The sequence below is a fragment of the Colossoma macropomum genome, unplaced genomic scaffold (genome assembly GCF_904425465.1).
Source record: "Colossoma macropomum unplaced genomic scaffold, Colossoma_macropomum, whole genome shotgun sequence".
In the NCBI taxonomy this organism is placed as follows: Eukaryota; Metazoa; Chordata; class Actinopteri; order Characiformes; family Serrasalmidae; genus Colossoma; species Colossoma macropomum.
This window is the reverse complement of record NW_023494784.1, coordinates 35551483-35574818: the sequence shown is the minus strand read 5'-3', so window position 1 is coordinate 35574818 and position 23336 is coordinate 35551483. Positions and strand designations below refer to the sequence as shown.

The 23336-nt window shown below is 42.1% G+C and overlaps 2 protein-coding genes across 3 annotated transcripts in view; one reads left to right on the top strand and one right to left on the bottom strand.

Moving 5' to 3' along the window:
* The window catches only part of LOC118807966 (plakophilin-4-like), a 168291-nt gene extending 151455 nt beyond the window's left edge, over positions 1-16836 (bottom strand). The window contains exon 1 of the mRNA XM_036570248.1: positions 16680-16836. The gene's annotated coding sequence lies outside the window, so the exon portion shown is untranslated. The remainder of the gene's footprint in view (positions 1-16679) is intronic.
* A 124-nt stretch (positions 16837-16960) lies between these two features.
* The window catches only part of LOC118807946 (coiled-coil domain-containing protein 148-like), a 95158-nt gene continuing 88782 nt past the window's right edge, over positions 16961-23336 (top strand). Inside the window, exons 1-4 of one of the 2 annotated variants that reach the window (XM_036570163.1) lie at positions 16961-17036; positions 18592-18722; positions 20401-20466; positions 22620-22741. In XM_036570163.1, the coding sequence (XP_036426056.1) occupies positions 20412-20466; positions 22620-22741 (177 nt within the window). In that variant the 5' untranslated portion in view covers positions 16961-17036; positions 18592-18722; positions 20401-20411. The remainder of the gene's footprint in view (positions 17037-18591; positions 18723-20400; positions 20467-22619; positions 22742-23336) is intronic. The other variant, XM_036570155.1, reaches the window with a different exon arrangement.

Here is a 23336-nt window from a genome sequence, read left to right as displayed (position 1 = left end):
AATGGTTTTATAAGTAAAATTAAGGCCTTATAATAATGAAAAATAATTCCAAACCTTGGTATGGTGATTCCAAACTTATGAATAGCACTGTTTAGTAGGAAATCTGGACCCATTAGCCAGTTCTGGACCCACTGACCAGTTCTTAAGAGTTTAAGATGTTCACATCAAGCAGGTATTAGTGTCTGGAGTGGAGGTAGAGTCTACCTAGGTAAGGGCAGAATGTCTAAGAGGTAGTGTGGATGTGCACAGGACCTATGCAGAGGTCCTTCATTTAAGGAAGGAAAACCGTGGTTGAGCAGCTCACTAAAACCCATTTAGTGAGACACTGTGTGTGCGTGTGATTTTTCTCTGATCCCGAAGGATGAAACTCATCTTTTCAGGGTGCTGGTACTCCCTGCACCCACATTATCTCCTCTGTGGCGTGTTTGATTTCCGAGTCAAAGCACGCAGCTGCCCTGACACCTCCTGTCTCACTTTCCTCTCGCTATGAAGATAGCTAAGAAAGACCAGGATGATGGACATGTCGTGACGCCCATATTGTAAGAAGTAAAGTTCAAACGGAATGACAAAACCACTGGAGATGATGGCAGCAAAGAAAAGAACAAGCCAGAACTGCTGACCTACAGCGGGCACACCTGAAATATGGTGCAATCCAAGTATCAAATCATTCTGGAAGTATGTGAACATTTGCTAACCAGCTTCAAAGTAGGAGAGGGCAATATGGCTAAAAGTATAACATCACAATACTTTGAGACAGTATGATACATGGAATAAACCATGGTATCTTGTTTTTCTGAGATTAATAAGTAGAAACATCAAAGGCCCAATGGTGCCACATTTAGAAATACTATCCAAAACTATGAACACAATGATTTTTATTCAACATTTCACACACAACACTAAATCTAATCAAACAGGGCTAACTATGCTATTTTTGTATTGATGCATACAGGTGTACATACTGTACATAATGTTTTTGAGCAGGTAGCTCTGGTGTTATAAAAGTTGCAGGTGTTGTAGCACAACATTTTTAGCACTGTGACAAAAAAATATAAAAATTATTCTAAAAAGTATTTGTGGAACATTCTGTTTTAAATGAAAAAAGACTTTTATTTTAACGCTAATTTTGTGAAACGTACAGATAATTAATTTTCTCCACAATAATTCAGGTTCCCCACCAGTGGGGTAATGCACATATGGTTGGAATTATAAATTTCAAAATCTAAAATTTCAGGATGAGAAAGGTTATTACCTAAAAGGCTCTGTGTTATTTAATGTGTGAAAATATGTGAGATTGTGAAATTCATTAGATTTGAATATTTAAAAAAATGTTATAAAGGCCAAGGCAGTGGACAGAGCAGGGGCTGCCTCAGCCTTTAAATTCAGAGCTTTATTTTCATAAAAGCTTATTTAGGCACATCATAAAATCTTAAATTGCTGCCAACTTTACAGCCCGACACTAAAAAAACATTTTGGCATTTTTTTACATTGTGAGGCCCATTTTTCTTTTCGTTTTTTTTAATACAGATACACTAATTCAATCTTCAGTGTTCGGATTAGCAGATGGACTACAAAGAAAGAAAATTGCCTTATTAATGAAAAACACAACACAAAACGGCAGAAAACGAGACTTTTTTGCATCAGTCTGAAAGAGTTAACTACTAACAATATCCACGATATGCTCAGAAAGGCATGCTGTGACGTACTTTACCATGCTAACAATAAATATCGGCATACTGCCAACCCCACTTTAAAGCGTAAAGGAAACAAAAGAAAGAAGTGACGAAAGGAGGCTAAAGCAATGATGTTGATTAACTACATTTAAACTTGAACTCCCATTGACACAAAGCATTTTGGATAGGCTGCATTTCACAGTTATCCCATACTGCAAACCACCGTGTAAAGGAGGACATACCGTTCTGTTTCAGCTTCACTTGTACAGACTTTGCAAGTTTGAACTGAGAGCTTTTTTCCCCTCTAGCAACACTTTTTGCGAGATGAGGGTTAAAACAGCGTTCAGCCTTACGTTATGGATTACTGTTAGCATTACAGCCATTGCTGAGTTTACACTCTGCTAAATGTCAGCAAATTACAGGTTATTCAAGGACTTGCTCCGCAGTTGGAGAGCAGCACATTTTCCTCTTTTTTTCCACTCCTTTTTTCTTCCCTTATAGTTTGAGGTGGAAGACATCCAAAGACATGGATCATTTGTCCAAAATCGCAGGCTATGTTTCATTAAAGCCAAATAACTGCTACAAAGAGATGCAATTACGTTTGAAGAAGACGAAGCAATCATTAGAATGAAACCAACTGCACTAATGCAGAGCCAATGGCCAGATTCAACCCTCGCAATGGATACAATGCAATCTGACAATCGGGGGGCTGTTGATAGAGAGTCAGTTTGACTTGTGGGATTTTAAGCCAGTTGACTTTGTAGCGTAAGGAGACACCACGGGAGTCCATGCATGTCCTTTGAGAGTGACATCAACCCTCATGCTTTGCGGAATATCATCAGGGGGTTTTAAGCAAAAATCAATCAGCACCGGCCTAGCTAAACCTGGCAGCTGTGCAAAACGTACACCACATTTCACACGGTTCACCCTTCTCCAACCCTATGCACATGATTAAAAACACCACCATTTTATTAAAGTGAGAACAAAACGATGACAGCATGAAACAAAAGGTACTACTTCCCGAACCTGCCACCCACCCGTTTGATCGTGCAGCAGTTCTCAGGATGACAGTGTAAGCAACCGCAACTGAAAATCTAATACTTACGGGCGTATGACATCATGCATGAAAACCGTCCACTCATCATGCCGTGTCAAAGCATGTCACGAAGACAGTCCAGCGTTCTTCAACTGCAGCGGAACTCTGGAGGATTTGTCATTACTGTAGAAGCACAGCAGCAAGACAGCGCTGTCCCCTACGGCCCTTTTCTATTTCAGCTCCGCAAGCGGAGAATGACCTCAGACAGTGGCAAGCCAACCCAGCTGAAATATTTACCAAGTTGCCATGCATACCACCTAAGACTCTGTTGGTAGAAGGAGCCAAGGCCTGTAGCGGCAGTTTGAAGTTATTCACGCTCTATAATAAAGTCCTTTTTTTTCTTTTTCTGAGCATCCACCGCTGTTCTCACCAGCAGTTGAGCCGTAATAGCGCCCTGTGCTTCACCCATCCTGCGGGACGTCTCTATGGAGGTCCGCCTGCCGGACAAAACTCTTTTGTGAGTCTAATCTCCCAAAGCGCTGACACGGTTTTGTGTTCTCAGCTACATCCTGCCATCCAGGAGCCAACTAAAGAATCTATGTTGAGTCTGATCAGCAAGCGGCCTTGCTCATAAATAATGCCTCAATAATTCCAAATGCCACGGCACACTCGCAGGCTTACACACACACACACACACACACGCGCGCACACACGCGCACACACGCGCACACACGCGCACACACGCGCACACACACACACACACACACACACACTCTCTCGCTTTGAATTAGTAATAAGTGCACAGAAACACAAGGATGCGTGAAAGTGGAATATACACATCTTCAACACATGCAAAATTAAAGTCCTACAGTCCGAGGCTTGGGTTCCCAGAAGAGATGCCGTTAAGTTATTAATATACATCACTTCAGGCTGTCACAATCAATTCTACCAGTAATCGTGTTATCTGCTTGGTATTTTGATGATTAACTGGGCAAAAAAAGCTTAAAAACAATAAAAACAGATATAATTGAACAATAAACTAAGCACAGCCTTAGGCTTGATTTCAAAATACTTTATTGAAAAAAGATAAGCAAGAAAGCCTTGCAAAGACTTTGTTAAACTGCATAAAAAGTGCATGGGAAAAATGCAATCATTAGAAATGGCACCACTCCAATACCAGGTATTAGTATCAGGCCTATATCAGAAGAAAATGCTGGGTCAGATATTGAAGTGGAAAAAAAAAGAATGAACCTGATCCAAACAAGTCTATGCTGAAATAGCACTCAGTCACACCGTGATGTGATGTTACCTGTGTTTATCTTCCTGTGGGGTAGTAGAGTGTTTGAGTAGTAGGATAGCCTGCTTTTAGATGCTCCTCTTAAAGGGGAACTCCAGCCAAAAATAAACATGTAACCATCACTACATCTGTTGTAAACATGCCTATTTGGCTCTTACAACAGTGCTGTCATAGTCTTGAAAGATTTCCAGGTTTGAAGATTATAAAAACCACCTTCTGATGACATATAATGAAGGTGGGAGTAAATTTTTGAAAGTGTACAAGCACTTTGAGGCGGATACTCAGGTACTCTGATACTTTTTTTAAGCTGGTTATTTATTCAACTGAATTATTCCTTTAAAAAAAAGAAAAAAGTGACCATTCAAGGTGAAGGACTACATCATTAATGATAACTAGCGCCACAGATGTATATTAGCCTCTGGATAAGTGGCTGGCAGTCAGGATTTGTTGAGCCCCATAAAGATTCCCAATGGCTGTGTGATATATTTGCATGCTGGATTCTGTAGCAAGAGAACACTGATACAAGAAAACACAAAAGAAAATACAAAATTGTGAATCCTGTCAAACCAGTGAGGCTCAGGTGTCTTGATGCTGCACTACAGAACACTGCATAACAAAACAAATAACATCTTAAATGCTAATTGTAGAGCATAATGCCTGCTTGAATTTAAAATAGCTAATTTCACTGGATTGGTATCCAGCAATACTCAAGGTTTCAATGTCGTTATCAGAAAACAAGAAGTGGGAGCTGCAAACTGATGCATTTATCCAGCTTTGTTTCTTACTGTAACAGAGACAAGTGGGAGAATTTAAAGCACGCACCACTATCACACACATACAAACTGACAACTAATCAGTGCAGAAGCACTGAGAAGGTACATTTCAATCATTCTGAATGAGCAAAATTAAACAATGACAGCCCTAATATCACTGATAAGAAAGGTTTTGTGTGTTTTTTTAATACTGGCCAAAGGAGTGAATGACTGGCAATCAATTACTGAATACTTATTTCTATCCATGTCTTCTGCTTGATCACACTGCAGGAGAACTGCTCATCAACTCAAACAGATGAAGCATTCTAGGCCTGAAGACTCATCTTTCCTGCAACCTATTTCATAACTAAAAGTATGTTTTTATTGCACCACCATCAGAACACTTCCCAGAAAAGCCAGGGAGTGATAAAAGGGGAATATATTGCATACCCCACAAGGAATTTGTGCACTCTACTACTTGTGGTTTCCCTCAAGGAACAGCCTATTGCCCTCCAGCCTGCTGTCCCAAAGTGTAGGGAGGAAAAGAACGGAAAAAGGGAGAAAATAGAGATCTTAATAAAGTAAGTGCAGGAAGTGGCATTTTGGTTCAACAAACCATTTGCTGAAATGTCTTCAACTGATGATTAATGACTGATGGTTAGAGCAGGTCTGTGGCCTGTTGCATTAAATGTGCTGAAATAATGAACAGGCCTCAAAGTCAGAACTTACAGAAACTACAGACACTTAACTGAGACAGGTGAGTCAGACAACAACCATTTTATATCTAGACCAAGAGATCCAACCAAGAAGCTGACTAAAACTTCCAACGTGATAAGTAGTGCGTACCAAACTAACTGTTATCTTGTTAGCGCAAGCTTCTGGTCATATTAAGCACAATTTAACACACCATCCCATTTAAAAGGCCAAAAAAAGGTTTACCTACAAACTTCCTTCACAATGTAAAGACTTTTGCCTGTCTCTAAAACATATTCTGAGTTTTGATTGTCACCATGCACCAACAGGCAGGGAAAATAATATTAACCAATAATATTTCGTTTCACCTCCCCCATCCAACACCTCCCACCCCTCATTGAGTGAAATGCTCAGAGACCCTCCCTGATACAGCATTTCACTCAGAAATATGTTACCGTATAGAAGTAAAATGTGTTGATTTCTGATTCATGTTGACTTTAAAGGCATATTTTGGCCAAAATTCAACTCAAATGTAATTGAACAGCAGAGACATGTTGGGTGTCTAAGGTTTGCTTCTTTAGTTTTGCACTGGAGCTACCAGACTAATGCATCTGACAACTGATAGACAAAAGACGAAAGTACAGACGAAATTCAGACTTCAAGACGGCTGGTACTACTAGTTTTTGCTACACTGTTTTAGCTATAGTGGATTTGGGATTGCCTAACAACAAGACATGGTTTTAGACAGGTACACTTTATGGATAAAAGTATTGGGACACACCTGTTAATCACTTAATTAAGGTGTTTTATTCAGTCTTATTGCCACAGGTGTATAAAATCAAGCACCTAGCCACGCAGCCTGTCTTTACAAACATTTGTGATAGAATGGGTCGTTCTAAAGACCCAATGAATTTTAGGGGGGTACTGTAAGATGATGCCACCATTGCAACAAGTCAGTTCGCAAAATTGGTGGTGGTATTATGGAAAGGTGGATGTGTTTAGGAATCACAGCAACTCTGAAGTGCATAGTGCATAAAAGTCACCAACACTGCTGACTCAATAACTGTAGAGCTCCAAATCTCCTCTGGCTTACACATCAGCACAAAAACTGTGCGCCAGGAGGTTCAAATCATGGGTTTTCACGACCGAACAGCTGCATGCAAGCTTTACATCACCAAGCACAATGGCAAGCGTCAGATGGTGTGGTGTAAAGCCCGTCACCTCTGGAGCAGTGGAAACATATTCTGTGGAGTGACCAATTAGTTCCAGTGAAGGGAAATCTTAATACTTCAGAATAACAAGACATTTTGGACAACTGTATGCTTCCAACTTTGTGGGAACAGTTTGGGGAAGAACCTTTTCTGTTCCAGCATGACTGAGCCCCAGCGCACAAAGCAAGGTCCATAAAGGCATGGATGGGTGAGTTTGGTGTGGAAGAACTTGACTGGCCCACACAGAGCCCTGACCTCAACTCTATCAAACAACTTTGGGCTGAACTAGAATGGAGATTGTGAGCCAGGCCCTCTCATCCAACATCAGTGTCTGACCTTGCAAATGCTCTTCTGGATGAATGGGCAAAAATTCCCACAGACACTCTCCAAAATCTTGTAGAAAGCTTCCCAGAAGAGTGGAAGCTGTTATAGTTGCAAAGGGGGATCCAACTCCATATTAATGCCTATGGATTTAGTATGGGACATCATAAAAGCTCCTGTAGGTGTAATGTGTAGGTGTCCCAATACTTCTGTCCATATAGTGTATGTGATGATTTTGATCATGTAAATTTATCTCTCATTTGCTAGCCACGTTAGCCTCATAGCCAAACAGTCTTGGTTAACTGATCACATTTTGGGTACAAACTATTTCTTTAAAAAGATGAGAGAAGATGACATGACTTTCTTTAAGAACTGGTGGTGGATGGTGGCACAACACTGAAAGCAGTAAAGGGTTTTAGGGCAGAAGGCAGGAGAACCTACTGAGGGGGAAGGACGCTAAGAACTATTCAACTGATGTCAGTTCCTGTTAGATATGAGCTGCTTCAGCGCACAACTGAACATTCACACCAATCCAAAATAACAAAAGAGACGAGCACAAACACGTACGGCGCTCCTTTCGGACTCAAATCCCATCTTGAATAACAGCGTTTGTGCTTTTATACATAAAACAATGCTGTATTCTTTAGGGGAGAATAATATTCTAGTAACAATAGGACGACAAAGACAAGGCACAGTATTAATTTGTGTTCTAGGCAGAAGAAAAAAAAAACTCTGGCTGGGGTAGAGCAGCGCACTTGAGAAATACAATTCAATACAATACAATTCATGATTTACATTATGTATTTAAATCTGACGTTAGCATTGATCCAAAGCTCCTATTCACTCTGTTTGTGTGACTGTGCTCCTGAATGTGCTCAACAAGCTCTCACAGTCACAGAAATTGGATAAGAATACTCCGCTGAGAATCAACGGTCATACAAAGAAGTTTCTGTGTCTGAATATTGTTCTCGGGCTGCTCTCAGCCTCCGTTTGTCAGGAGAAATTTAAATTTGCCTGATTAGCTGAATTCCTACAACACAAGTCAAATCAGCTATGGGGAGGTGCGCTGGGGTAATGTGCATCACGAGGAAGATCTCTCTTTCTCTCTTTCTCTCTCTCTCTCTCTCTCTCTCACATATACACACACACACCCTCAAATAACTGAGAGAGAGAGGGACAGATAGACAGAGCGAGAGAGAGACACAGAGAGAGGGAGGGGAGAGAGAGGGAGGGAGAGAGAGAGGGAAGGGAGAGGGAGGGAGAGAGAGGGAGAAAAACAGAGAGAGAGACAGAGGGAGAGTAAGAGACAGAGAGAGGGAGGGAGCAGCAGAGAGAAAGGAAGAGAAAGGAGAGAGAGGGGTGGAGAGAGGGAGGGAGAGGGACAGAGGGAGAGTGTGAGGGGAGAGGGAAAAGGAGGGAGAGAGAGTGGAAAAAGTGAAAGAGAGAGAAAGAAGAGAGAGAGGGAGGGAGAGAGAGAAAGAGAAAAAGTGAAAGAGAGAGAGAGAGAGAATGAGGGAGAGAGGGGTGGGGAGAGAGGGAGGTAGAGGGAGAGAGGGAGAGAGAGGGATAAAATGGAAAAGAGAGAGAGAGAGAGAGAAAGAAGAGAGGGAGGGAGGGAGAGATAAGGGAGAGAGAAAGAAGAGAGGGAGGGAGGGAGGGAGAGAAAGAAGAGAGGGAGGGAGAGAGAGAAAGAGAAAAAGTGAAAGAGAGAGAATGAGGGAGAGAGAGGGGTAGGTAGAGAGGGAGGTAGAGGGAGAGAGGGAGGTAGAGAGAGAGGTGGAAGGAGGGAGGGAGAGAGGTGGAGGGAGGGAGAGAGGTGGAGGGAGGGAGGGAGAGAGGGAGAGGTGGAGGGAGGGAGGGAGGAAGAGAGGTGGAGGGAGAGAGGTGGAGGGAGGGAGGGAGAGAGGTGGAGGGAGGGAGAGAGGTGGAGGGAGGGAGGGAGAGAGGTGGAGGGAGGGAGGGAGGTGGAGGGAGGGAGAGAGGTGGAGGGAGGGAGGGAGGGAGAGAGGTGGAGGGAGGGAGGGAGGGAGAGAGGTGGAGGGAGGGAGGGAGGGAGAGAGGTGGAGGGAGGGAGGGAGAGAGGTGGAGGGAGGGAGAGAGGTGGAGGGAGAGAGGTGGAGGGAGGGAGGGAGAGAAAGAAGAGAGGGAGGGAGAGAGAGAAAGAGAAAAAGTGAAAGAGAGAGAATGAGGGAGAGAGAGGGGTAGGTAGAGAGGGAGGTAGAGGGAGAGAGGGAGGTAGAGAGAGAGGTGGAAGGAGGGAGGGAGAGAGGTGGAGGGAGGGAGAGAGGTGGAGGGAGGGAGGGAGAGAGGGAGAGGTGGAGGGAGGGAGGGAGGAAGAGAGGTGGAGGGAGAGAGGTGGAGGGAGGGAGGGAGAGAGGTGGAGGGAGGGAGAGAGGTGGAGGGAGGGAGGGAGAGAGGTGGAGGGAGGGAGGGAGGTGGAGGGAGGGAGAGAGGTGGAGGGAGGGAGGGAGGGAGAGAGGTGGAGGGAGGGAGGGAGGGAGAGAGGTGGAGGGAGGGAGGGAGAGAGGTGGAGGGAGGGAGAGAGGTGGAGGGAGAGAGGTGGAGGGAGGGAGGGAGAGAGGGAGAGAGGTGGAGGGAGGGAGAGAGAATTGACCTTGCCATAGAAATGTATTACGATCAAAACAAACTAAACACCACTTCATGACAATATCTGTTCACAGAATGAACGGAAGCCAATGGTGAAATAATGAGGACAAGGATATAAATACACGTCTTCTTCTGCTGCTGCACTGGGAGATGATTTGTGGCACGGGCATGACCTCAGCTGTCTATAAGCGACAAAGAATGATGACACGCAGTCTCCTACAGGCAGCCTTATATAATGCCAGCATGTAGATGGCATACAGAGTGAAAGGCAAGGCCCCTCTGCAGCACAGAAACGCCTGCACGCTCTTTGATTTACATCCAGACGTGCCAGCATGTACAGCTCTGCCATTCATGACGACTCTAGTCAGTTTACTACAATAATAACAGAGGAGGCTAAAAATACAGCTCTAGACATAAATAAGCAGTAAGCAGCAAGATCACATTTCAGCACTCCATCTGAAAGGTAGTGCGGTCACCGGCTTCCTGTGGGATCTCTAGGACTGGACGTTCGCCAAGATGACTGGATCCACTCACACGGCGAAGCATGGCCATCTGCCAGTTACTGAAAGCTCAATGGTGAATCAACATTAAGAAAAATTCATTTAATGTGGTCTGTCAGGTCTTCACACAGCTCTCAGCCAGAACCAAACAAATAAAAAAAGAGAGGGAAAGAAAAAAAAAACACTACAAGGGTGGGTTTCAGGTCTAACTGAAAAACAAAGCAACACGGCAGCCTTCGAGTTAGTGATTCCACCCAGCCAAAACCACACAGTCAGCAGGAGCACAAAACAACTTTTCAGTTCATTTCGAGATAAACACGCAATTTCACCTCATCTTATCTGCACTGTCCAAACTGTGGGGGATTTTTGCAGTAATCTGAGGGGGAAACTGGAACACTGCAGTGCTTTTGTAAATGCAGCACTTCCGCATATACAAAAAAAAAGACAGAGGTTGCTCCTGGAGAATAATCAGAGAATACCCCCCCCCCACACTCACATACGACCATACTCACACGTTGTCCCATACAGTACTGTGCAAAATCAGAGACCACCCTACATTAGTCTCACTTCCAGCCAAAACAGCCATTAAGTACAAGTAGGGCTGGGCGACAAAACGATTACGATGTATCGCGATATAACTTTTCCTCGATAGAGCGATAAGACAGGTTTGATAAATTTTCGATATAATACACCGTTCTCACACTTCCACGTTCTAGCGAAAGCCCTGGTGGCGTTTTCTACTGCAAGGAAAGCGACACTACTCTGCTGTCACTATGAGAGGGCGCACTTCTGAGTTTTTCGACTTGATTAGAGAGGGAGGGGCCACGAGTAAAAAAAAAAAAGGGTCGCCAAATATATTTTAGCAACATCTGAAACGTGGAGTTATACATTCCCTGTTTGAGTGGAGCGACCGGCGATCTGTTCTCCTGTGACCGAGCGCGAGTGACGAGGTCAGTGACGTAACTGTACTGTCCTATGGTGAACTCACCTCTTTCCGTGCATCCTAACAACAGACTGTAGAGCTCATATAAACATTGGAGTTCATATAAACACCTCAATCTTAATCTATAATCGGAATGTATTCAATCAAATTGGCAAAAATCTTTGCATGTAAACATTATTTGGCCATTAGTTGGATCGTGAGAAGCAGAAAATGCAACCAGCTTCTAAGACCGAACTTTGTAGGTGTTGAAGAATATCCCTGCAGATTTCTTTGGAAAACTGAAATCCAGTTCCTAAAAGAATGGATGGAGGCTATATTGAAGACAAAGAGTGGACATAGTAAATTCTGAAAATGTTAAGTTATATTTATTTGTTGAGGTTTCTGTGTAATTTTCCCTTGAATACATGTTTTCTGCTTTTTTCCTGACCATATAAAATTAATAATTTACTGGTTGTTTCGACTGGAAACTAAATAAAGTGTGGTCTCTGACTTTCACACAGTACTGTATATAAGCTACACTCTTAACAAAAAAGGTTATATATAGTAACACAATAGGCTCTATGCATGGTAGCAGGAGCTGGGGCTCTTTCTGAACTTCAGATGTTTAGTCCTCAAAAGGTCCTTTGAGTTGTCATGGTTTCATAAACAAAACCACTGAAGAAAAAATAAATAAATAAAAAAGTGTTCCACTTGTCACCATGGGCAAAGCTTTTGCTTAAAAATGCGAATAGGAGACCAAATGTTCTGCAAATCTGCCAGCAGCGGGGATTTCCTTCCTTTCTGACAGCAGCGTGTGGAATACTGCCTAAAAGGCACACATGAGTGAATTCTTCCTCCCACCTATAGCTTCATTTCCATCCAGAATGGAAAGATTAAGCAACTGAATCAGCATCACAGCCAAAAGCCATGCGCACAACCATGCCACGTTCTTAGAATAAGAAAGGAACCGGGAAAACGTTATGGCAACGCAGGGCTGGGTGACTGTAGTGAATGAGGCAGTTTAATGCAGTGTTACTCCCCATCAGTTCCACAGGAGCTCAGCACTGCTTCATGCTTTTGCTACTCTACCAGATATCAATTCAACACATCAGCTTCTTATCCGCTCCTTCACAAGTTGAACCAGGTGTGCAGGAAAACACAAAGACTGAAAAAACACTGCAGTCTCACAGCATCATATTTAGCGTTCCCACACTAGGAAGTTATTGGAAGAGTAAAGCAAAATGCTTTGATTTCAGGTGTGAAAAACAGATATGAGTAATAACTGTTCATGCTGTGCAGTTGTGAACAACAGCATAGCTTGGTAGTTGTCATTGCAACACTGGATTTCCCAATACTGATATTGCAGAACGCTGCAATATGCAAATGAGCCTTATAACCAATCCCAGTGTTTTTACTGTGTGCTGTGAGCATCCTGACCAATCACAGATCCAGATGAATGTTTCGGTGGGTGCTGATGAATCAAGGGATTCATGTAATCCAACAAAAGTAAACCATCTTAATGAAAATAATGCTGGCTGGTTTTTAACCAAGTCGCATTATTGATTCAGCAAGTCACATCACAACATATACAATACATATACAACACAATATAAGTGCAATGCTTATGTATTGTTCCTTGAGTGCAGTCCTACTGCTGTCGAAGACCTTTCTTTACGGCCTAATCTGACCTGCCCTGCTATGTCCACTAAAAAGTGTTGGGCTCTCCTTGGGGGTACATAATGTATTAAGTGTTAATTCATTATTTGCTGATCAACTGGAAAATTTCTCAAGTCAAAGTCAATCAAAGTTTATTTATATAGCGCTTTTTACAACAGGGCTTATCACAAAGCAGCTTCATAGAAAAATCCGAGCCCCCATGAGCAAGTCAATGACGAACAGTAGGAGGAAAAACTCCATAACAGCAAGAGGAAGAAACTTTGAGAGGAACCAAGACTCAAAAGGGGAACCCATCCTCTTCTGGTCGACAGCGGATAGCAAATAACTAGTATAGTATTAGTATACAATGTTAAAATACAGAAAAAGGGAAAAACAGGTGAAGTAATGTTTATAATTAAATAGTTTGAGTCTATGCAGCAGCAGTATCATCAGGAGGGTCAGATCATGCACAGGTTTGCACAGAAGAAGCTCCATGGTGGTCACTGGTCCAGAAGGCTGGCGAGCAGTGGGCACCACATGTTTCTGTATTATTTTGGGTCTGATATTGCAATTACAATCGATAATTAGAACCGACTATTGTTTTTCGTGATGTCATTAGTGGTGGTTCACTTTGTATAAAGTCTCACAAATGGACAGCATAGTGGATAACACCATCAGATTCTATTCCCCATCCAAAAAAAGCACAAAAATTGCTGTATATACTTCTTATTTTTGTAAATGGCTCTTGGTAAAGTCCATATCACTGCATTCCTAATTCTGCTTTTGAGCCTTGGTTCCTCTCAGTGCTCCCTCCTCGTGCTCTTAGTGAGTTTCTCCTGCCACTGTCTCCCTCAGCTTGATCATTAGTGGCTGGACCCGCATTTCTGAACAGCTGCTTCGGCAAAATGTCTGTTATACAAAATTGCTATACATATAAAACTGAACTGAGCTGCCTTAATGTCTGTGGACTGAAGTTGTGCAAATCAGCGCAGGGCAGCAGGGCAGCAGTGACACAAATTAGGTCAGAAAAAGAAGACGTGGCTGGAGTAGACAGGCATCCTATTCTACAGCCTACATACAACGACAGCCAACCAAATACTGCTCTCAGAATCCTGGCATAGCAGCCAAAGAGATTGATTCATTCTGAAGCACGTGAATGTATTCTGGACAAGTAATGCATTTTCAACAGGTACTGCACGAATATACAATACTGGCTGCTGTTAGAACCACATAATGTTCCGTAATACTTAAGAGCAACCTCTTTGCATACATCAACTCTGTCACTCTGCACAGAAAAACGCAGTAAAAATATCCCACAGAATCAGTAATTACCTCCAGCTTTATATGTGTGTGGCAGGAATATGCAACACATTTGGTAGCTGGGTACATCCTTTCCTTACAGCGTCTTTTTTTTGTTGCTGCTGTAACTGCTATGTGCATTTGAATATAATTAATAGGCCTACCATGCTTTGCATGCACTGCATCTGAATGACGGATTGCTCTACTGCACATGATGTGAAAGGGGGGAAAGAATCAACGATGTAGACAGCAGTCAAATAAATGAATGATCTAGCTATAATGACAGCAGTCACGTACATAAAGTTGTACAGACGAATCATCTATGATGACAGCATTCACACAGACGTATAAGGTACATGTCCAAAAGTTTGTAGACACCTGCTTATCCAGTGTTTCTTCAGTCTTTCTTTCTGAAATGTGGTCTTCGTGTCCTGTCCAAACGTGCAAGAGGTGCTCATCGCTTTGGTCATGAATGTCATAAATCCGCACATATACTAACGTTATCTGTTCATCCAACCTTCCAGCTACATCATTGATATTAATAGGCGGTTTGCCCCCATTTGCTGCAATGACACCTTCTACTCATTTGAAAAGGTTTTACACTAGATGTTGGAAAATTGCTGTGAGGATCTGATTGCATTCAGTCGCACGAGCATTTGTGAGGTCAGGTACTGATGTTGGATTAACTCTGGATCACAAATGCCACTCCACATCATCCCAAATGGCTTCATCCCTCCAGAGAATGCAGTTCCACTATACTTCACACCCCTCTAACCAACGTTGACTTCATGTATAGCCACTTCAGAGCATCCCATTCTATTGGTAATGCAGTTCTATAGAGATTACAGCCTTGTGTGGGCAGTTGAACACCTATGTCAGCAATGGGTGCACATTAAAGCACACTCTTTAAAAAGATTCAAGGGTTCTTTAGTAAAGGGAATGGTTCTATACAGAACTGTGAACTCTACGTAGAACCATTTCACGCTTAAATGTTTCTTTGCTTAGGGATATGGTTCTTCATATTGATAGAGAATGTGTTGTATATGGTGAAAATGGTCCTATATAGCACCAAAAAGGGTTCTTCTGTTGTTACCAGCTTGACATCATAACAATAATAGAACTCTTTTTGGTGCTATACAGAACCATTTTCAAAAAGGTTTTATATAGAACCATATACAACACACTATCCATCAATCTGAAGAACCATTTCACCATGATGCCAAGAAACATTTAAGTATGAAATGGTTCTATGTAGAGCTCACAGTTCCATATAGAACCATTCCCTCCACTACAGAACCCTTGAAGAAGCATTTTTTTAAGAGTGTTGCTGAATTCACTAATAAATATGGGGAAAGTGCTGGAAACTGCTGCATATAAAGACACATACAGTAGCATAAACTACCAATATACACCGATCAGGCATAACATTATGACCACCTCTTTGTAAGCTCCACTTACTATATAGGTGCACTTTGTAGTTCTACAGTTACAGACTGTAGTCCATCTGTTTCTCTGCATACTTTGTTTGCCCCCTTTTACCCTGTTCTTTAGTGGTCAGGACCCCCATGAGCCCTCACAGAGCAGGTACTATTTGAGTGGTGGATCATTCTCAGCACTGCAGTAACACTGACATGGTGGTGGTGTGTTAAATATTCAGCCAACAGCGTCCTGTGGGCAGCGTCTTGTGACCACTGATGAACGACTAGAGGATGACCAACACAAACTGTACAACAGCAGATGAGCTATCATCTCTGACTTTACATCTACAAGGTGGACTGACAAGGTAGGAGTGTCTAATAGAGTGGACAGTGAGTGGACACAGTGTTTAAAAACTCCAGCAGCACTGCTGTCTGATCCACTCGTACCAGCACAACACACACTAACACACCACCACCACGTCAGTGTTACTGCAGTGCTGAGAATGATCCACCACCCAAATAGCACCTGCTCTGTGAGGGCCCATGGGGGTCCTGACCACTAAAGAACAGGGTAAAAGGGGGCAAAGTATGCAGAGAAACAGATGGACTACAGTCTGTAATTGCAGAACTACAAAGTGCACCTATATAGTAAGTGGAGCTGATAAAATGGACAACGAGCGTAGAAACAAGGAGGTGGTCATTATAATGAAATAATGAAAGCACATACACAGACAACACCAGCCCCGCCCATTTAGCAGAAGCCCCGCCTCCTCTGTCCACCTCACATTCCTCAGATTCCAGCACGCAGCTCACCTGGACATACATTCGAAATCGAGCACGTTTTAATCGCCAGTTCTCCTCAAGGACGCGAACAAAAGCGAATAAAGTTCCCAGCTGAGTGTACCGCCTGCTCCAACTCGGAGAAGTCACCTCCATTACACTAGCACTGCATTACGTTACTGAGCGCGTAGCCTACAGGCACAAAGTCAGCAATCCAAATCCCATATGTCCTCGAAAGGTTGCGTGTGGTGGTGCTCCTCATTTTCTCTCTCACCAAAGAAAGACTAAGTCGTTGTTATTAAAGCTCCTCCAGCGCGCCAAGAACAACAAAAAACAAAAAAATGACAAGTTTTCCAAAGTGGACGCATCGCACTGCAGCCGCCTCGCACTAAACACACTGAACTACACACACGGAGCTCCGGTACGAGCACAGCCAGTTCAGACTTACACTCGGCACAGACTGCTTCTATCTTCTCCTTCATGTTCAAACACAGCGACTAAAGTGGCTCCATACCTTTTGGAGGACGCTCTTTATCTAGTCGACGTTCTGCATCACGGAGCTCCGCTGGAACACGCGAAAAAGTCGTGGGTTGGTGGACTTACTGAGCCACTTCGGTGTCCGAGCTCCGCCGCTCCAAACTCGGCTCCATGCTCCGCTTCCCTCCGCTCCCACTCCGGAGCGATACGAGCGGCCGTGACGTCATAATCATGATCGCTGCCATTGGTTCGGGGCGAGGGCGAGCGCTCGCTTGATTGGACGGAAGCTTTGCAAAATAGACCAATGGAAAAGAGACAGCAGTCTCCTTGGTTACATTTTGTACACGGAGTGTTGTGTGTTCTTTTCAATGGCGGCAGAAAGCAAAATAAAAAGGTAATCAAGAGTCAATTTATTAAAAATAGTGACTAATTTAGTTACCGGTTACTTTCCAGTGTAACATGTAATCAAATCTATGTGTCAGTTAAGCCTGTGCGACTCTTTTTTATACCGATCTAGATAATGACGCGTGTTACAATTAAGACTGGGCGATATTGATCAAATTAAATGTAATAATATCAGATGGTACTGATATTAGATGAGGTGATACTGCTAGTTAACTTCTACTCTACACTCTATATAGCTTTCAAATCTGACGGCTTGTTTTGTTTCTTCTCCTGAAGGTCAACCAAAGGAAGCTGTAAATATTTATTTTATCTTTTATGACTTTAAACTGTTTTTCATTTTAAACTGTGCTTTTAAAACAATGCTGTAAGTAACATACAGCCACAATACATTGCAGTTCACAATCAGCTCCTGGATCTTGTGAGTAAAGTGCATGTAAATAGGTGATCATGTACATAAAGAGTGACTCGGCTTGCTAGCACTTATATTCCAGAATAAAATATAATCAAATCTATGTGCCACTAAAGCCTATATGACCTTTTTCTATATTGGTATAGATAATGTGTGGTAAAATGAACAATCCAGTCAATAACATACATTGCAGTTACTATCAGGTCCTGGGTGCTGTGAGTAAAGCGCACAAAATGAACTTTAAGTAATTGTTTATTATAGACAACGCGCATTATCTATCACACATACCACAATCTACACCATCTACACCAAAAGCTTCCCAAATTGTGCAGTTACACAAGTACGCTGCTGTGTTTGGGCACTTATTGTAATAGTGAGTAATCATGCATTAGTAGGCAGGGACTCCAGCTTCTTATAGGAGAAACAGATTAACTCAATTTGAAATCTTTTGGAAGTATTCTAGGTACCTTTTCAACAGGTTATGTATGAGAACGTTGCTTTGAGGACCACATAATCGTTTTTTACACGCATAATATTTGAGAGCTGTCTACTGCATATATTCATTCTGTCACTCTGTATGGAATAATGCATAAATAATTATCCCACACCATTTCCAGAATGAGCAATTACCCTCAGCTGTATATATGTGTGGCATATGTCATCACTCACTGTCTTCCAAGTGAAAGAATATCATTAGCCACTAACCACATGCGTCTGACACATACACACACACAAGCACACAAGCAATGAAATCATTAACTCAGTACAATGTGGAGAGAGAGAGAGAGAGAGAGACAGAGACAGAGAAAGGGAGAGAGAGATGTCGCCATGGCTTATCCCTTCCACTCAGTGCTAATCAAATGCAGCAAATGAATTCATTAGTGCTCCCGCTGTCTCCCTCCAGAGCTCTTACTTCAAGTAAAATTGATTTCCATGTTAGAAAACACCTAATGTCTGTTTTTGACTGGGAGATGAGGCAACATGCTCCTCAGTAATGCATTTAGAGGAAAATTAGATGCTTCTGTTTGTTATTATCATGCTCATATTGTCACATTCAGCTCAAATTGTGATGTAATGGCAAAATTTCATAAATGTTATGAGCAGTCATCTGCAGCGGAGAATTTCTTTATTTCAGCAGAATGTTTCCTGTGGCTGAGCTACCTGCATCAATCAGGACGCACCAAATCACGGCTTGAAGAGGTGGCGTGCTATTCAGAGCCGTTCAGTTGTTTTTAACCACCTGTCACACTTCCTTCGGAGGCAGAGGTAATTTCTATAATCCCGTGCTGACGTTGGTTGGATATGAAAAACGCTGCTTGTGTGGAATCAGTAGATAACTGCCTCCCCATTAACTTTTTCAATGTAAATGTTAATCCCTTAAAATAAGCTGATTACGACAGCGGCAAACATGAAAAAGGATTTGGGATGGCACTCTGACCTCCATCCTGCAACCTCTGACCGCTCGTCGCAGCGCTTTAATTTGCCTGTCATTCGTGTGCCGTTGCTTTCGGAATGCATAAGCACTTGATTAAAGTGAGGGTTTGGTGAAAAATTAAACTTACACAATCTTTGTCTTACTGTTAATGCAGTCCAGCTAAGATATGTTTAGTGTTAAAAAGGTTTGCTTCTTTAGTTTTGCCCTGGAACTATGAGGCTAATGTAGCCAACAAGTAATAGAAGTGTATGGTCACCGGTGTAGCATTGTTCAAACTGCATGCCTGACTAGGTTGGGATAGCTATTGAAAAATTTGTAGTTAGCTACTTTGTAGCTACTTTCTCAAAATTTGTAGCTAGCTACAATTTAGTTACTTTCCCAGACAAAGTAGTGGCTACTTTTTAGCTACTTTCAAAGCATGATTGTCAGAATGTTTGTGTATCTCCAGGTTTTTCCTATCAAAAATTAACAAAAATGACCAATACAAACCAAACAACTTTGTGCAAAGCATTGTCAACTGTTGAAATAAAACTGCTCCAATTCAAACATTTCAGCAAGATGTACAGACACGACATTCATGTCCTTTGTTGAACTTCAGCAGCACTTTAGCCACAAAATCCTCATCAGTGACCCTGGCTCTGTTTGGGGTGAGAATCAGGCCTGAATAATCTCTCCACTGCTGCAGAGCTGCTGCGGCTCCACAGCAGAACTAGATTTTTAGGTAAAATATCATATTCCTCATTAGCTGTAAAATCATTATAATACACAGTTCTAACACAGTTTTGACAATAAATGGTCCTAAACGCTGGAGTTAACACATAACTGCTAATTCACCCTTTAACGCTGAAGACTGACACGCAGACTGTTGGTCACACAGCAACGCAGATAACAAAAAGGCAAAGAGAGAGATTTAAGACGAACATCGATAATTTGGAGATGAATGGACTTATTTGCATTTATAAGCACTCAGGTTTCCTGATACGTTTAATCTGCAACAACTCGCAAAGCTGAAGTTGCTTCTCATTCTCCTGCTTCTCGTTTGAATTCTCCCATTCCACCTTAAATGGCGCACCAGTACAATCTGGCACCTTAGGCACTATTTAAGGTGGAACGGGACGATTCGAATGAGAAGTTGGAGAATGAGAAGAGACATTTTACAAGAAACTCGTGGAAAAGTTTCCTGAGATGCGAGAAAAGCAGCTATAGCTGAGCTAAAGCTTAAAGCAGAGCAAAGTAAGTCTGCTTTTGCAACAGATTTCACTGATATTTGCCCACTGAAGAGCTCTCCACAGTTTGAGGAAGATGTTGATTGTTGAGGTATAAGCTTCTATTGCATTAGCACATTAGCAGCATTTGTCTCATAGTTCCAGTATAACACTAAAGAAGCAAAGCTTCCACACCAGACACGTTGCCTCACTGACTACAACTGGGGTAAAGGGAAAATTTGAGTTTCCCCCAAACTATCACTTTAAACACAGTTTTTAGTGTTTGAGTGCTTTCTCCTCGCAGGTTAGTGAGAGATGAGTGGGAGAGATCTGCGTGCATTTCTAGCGGGTCATCGGGCTGAGGACACAGGTAAGCCAAGCCTCCGCTCTTCAGCTCTTAGGCTGCACTCTTTCCCTTTTCAGCAGGGAAGATGATATTGGAGTGCGGGTGATTCCACACCAGCACGCTCTTGAGTGAATGTGACCTGAAGCGGCTGTGCTGAGCCATTTGAAAGTGCTGCGATTATTCTGCTGTTGTCAGGGGTAACACGGTGCGGAGAGCGCGTCTGTTTGAGGGGCTGCTGAGTGATAGAGTGACTTTCTGACACAACCATACTTACTCTTATTTTCCTGCAATGCCTCTCTCTAAATCATCTGTATTCTCCTTTTTCTAGAGTCCTGTAGATCTTCTCATTTTCCCATATTTATCATGTATGTCATGTTATATATCATGTCTGTATATATTCATATGTATGTATGGATTTGCCAGATGCAGTGGTTCTCAGTCCTGGTCATTTAGTTGCACTAGCTCACATAGTATTTTCCACGCTGTAAAGCATTATTGGAGCTAGATTAGCTTTACCAGAGAAGGCTGTGTAATGTCATTTTCATAAGGGATTTGACTTGCTGATTCATAACGGCTAAAGCATCTGTGTCATTTCTCCTAAATTCCTACACATAGCCAGAACTGAAAAGTCATACCATGGATGTTTACATCATTACACTAGTAGGCCACACTCAATAACAATAACAACACCCTACACGGGCCTACTGTTACTAAGGGGGGCACTGGGTTCAGCCATTTACAGAAGATTATTCACTCTCCTTAATTGTTACTTGACTAAAATTATTACTTGCAACTAAGCAATAATTTTGACGTGTTTATCTCATTTCTCTTGCTTAGTAAAAGAACAGAAAACAGGTTGACTCAAAACATACTTATAGAACCAATGTGCACTGTTGTAAGTGTATTTTAAGTCGATATTTTTGTGTTTTTTTACTCAGGGTATTATGCGTGTTAACCCCTTAACATTCCAGGCTTATTATATACTAAGGCTTATTATTCATTAACTAAAGGGACTTCAATGCAAACTAATGGAACTTTCCTCAGGTTATAGAAGTGTGTAATAAAACTTAGGGCCCATGGCTTGGCAAGGGGTTAATGAACTGCAGATTAGATTAAGAAAAAGCCAGAATATTCCACCAAGTTCAACTCAGAAAAGGCTTTTTAATTAGCTGATTAGTTGGACCAGTGCCCATTTTCATACTCTGAGCAGCTTCATAAATATGGGCTCAGTTGAATTAGAGATGAGAGAAGACCAGCAGTGCACAGAACAGGGTTCTCCAGGACCAGCGCCAGCGTCCAATAGATCTCTATAGTCTTCCTTCTACACTGACAGAAGCTGAGTTAGTTTAAGCATTTGGAGGAAAGCGATTGCTTTAGGTCATATGAGTCGATTTAATTTATATCTGTTTCTCTCACTAATTAATTCATGATACACAAGTAAATTAATTAGCACATATGTCTCTGTGCTGTGCATTCTGCATCCCAAGAGGGGAGAGAAGGGAGGATATGTGCATGCTGTATATCTCCTTTGTGGTATGTACTAATATGAAGTATGAACGTCTAAGTTGTACTTTGGGTGCAGTGTGTTGTGTATGCTGTATGATTTTGATGTTGACACAATTTCTCAGAGCATAACACAGAGAGATATTAGCAGCAACCACTGTCACTTGGTGAGACTAAGATGTACAGCAAGGCCTAGAAACAAATGTTATTCAAAGTCTCATGTCCTGCGCATCACTTCATCCAATTAAGCAGGGCCAATTAAACTCTCCTGCAGTTGTCAAGGTTCAAACAGCTCCTGACAGTAGAGCAAAACCTTAGACATGCCACATAGGAGCTCTGTCTAAAACTCTTTTTAAAGAAACATGCAGTCGGTCAGTGTTTTTCTAAGACCTGATTATATCTGCGATATGCTCAGAAAATGCTGAAATTTTTTGATGATTTCTTTTTTATAATGAGATCAGCCACCCTTCATTTGTAAGATGTACATGTATGTAGCCACCACAAGCATGACCCAAAGTAACTTTTTGTTTGTGCTGTTATTCCAAGGCTAAACTACTTGCCCAAAAGTAAAAGACAGCAGAGACTGGCAGATAGCTGTAAAAAAGAGTCAGGGTTGTTTTGTCTTTGTCCATGTGCATGTTGTGTAAAAGCTGTATATCTGCTGTCTGGTCCAGAGAAGCTGACCCAGAGACTGAAGAATGGCCTGGGCCTCGCCAAATACAAACCCGTTCAGTACGAGGAGCTTCAGGCCATGGTGGAGGCCAAGAGACTCTCATCTGAGCACATTGAGTACAAGGTAAGATAAAATTATTTCATTTGAAAGATTATTTCAATTATTTATGTTAGTCATTCAGAGATTTCTTCTAAACGCTACAACATTCTAAAAACTTTATGTGAAAGGTTATAAGGGAGTTGCCTTGAATCTTGGCTTGCTTTTTTGTATTAGAGTAAGAAATAATAACAACATAAATAACAAAAGATAAACCGCAAAAGATAAAACAAAACAAATAGAAGTTTAACAGCACCACTGTTACAGCCCAAATGTACCCACTGGCCACTTTATGGACTTTAAATCCAGTTTCTGGTATTTGCACCATGGGCATTTAATTTAAGTATTGGTGCAACTTATTGGCCCCCTATCATTTCTCAAAATGATAACAAAATCCAGAACCAGGAATGGGATTTAAAGTCAACCTCGAGTCAAAATAAGCATGATTCATCATATCATACTATTTAAAGGGCCCACATCCCACATTTGTCTTGCATTTTACCTTTTTTCTTTAAGGTCCGCTTATGTCATTAGTGGGGGTTTTATGTGCCACAAGCAGATGTAATTCATTTTCACATTTTTACTACTTTCCAATCTCTCTGCATCCTTAAGAATTAAACAG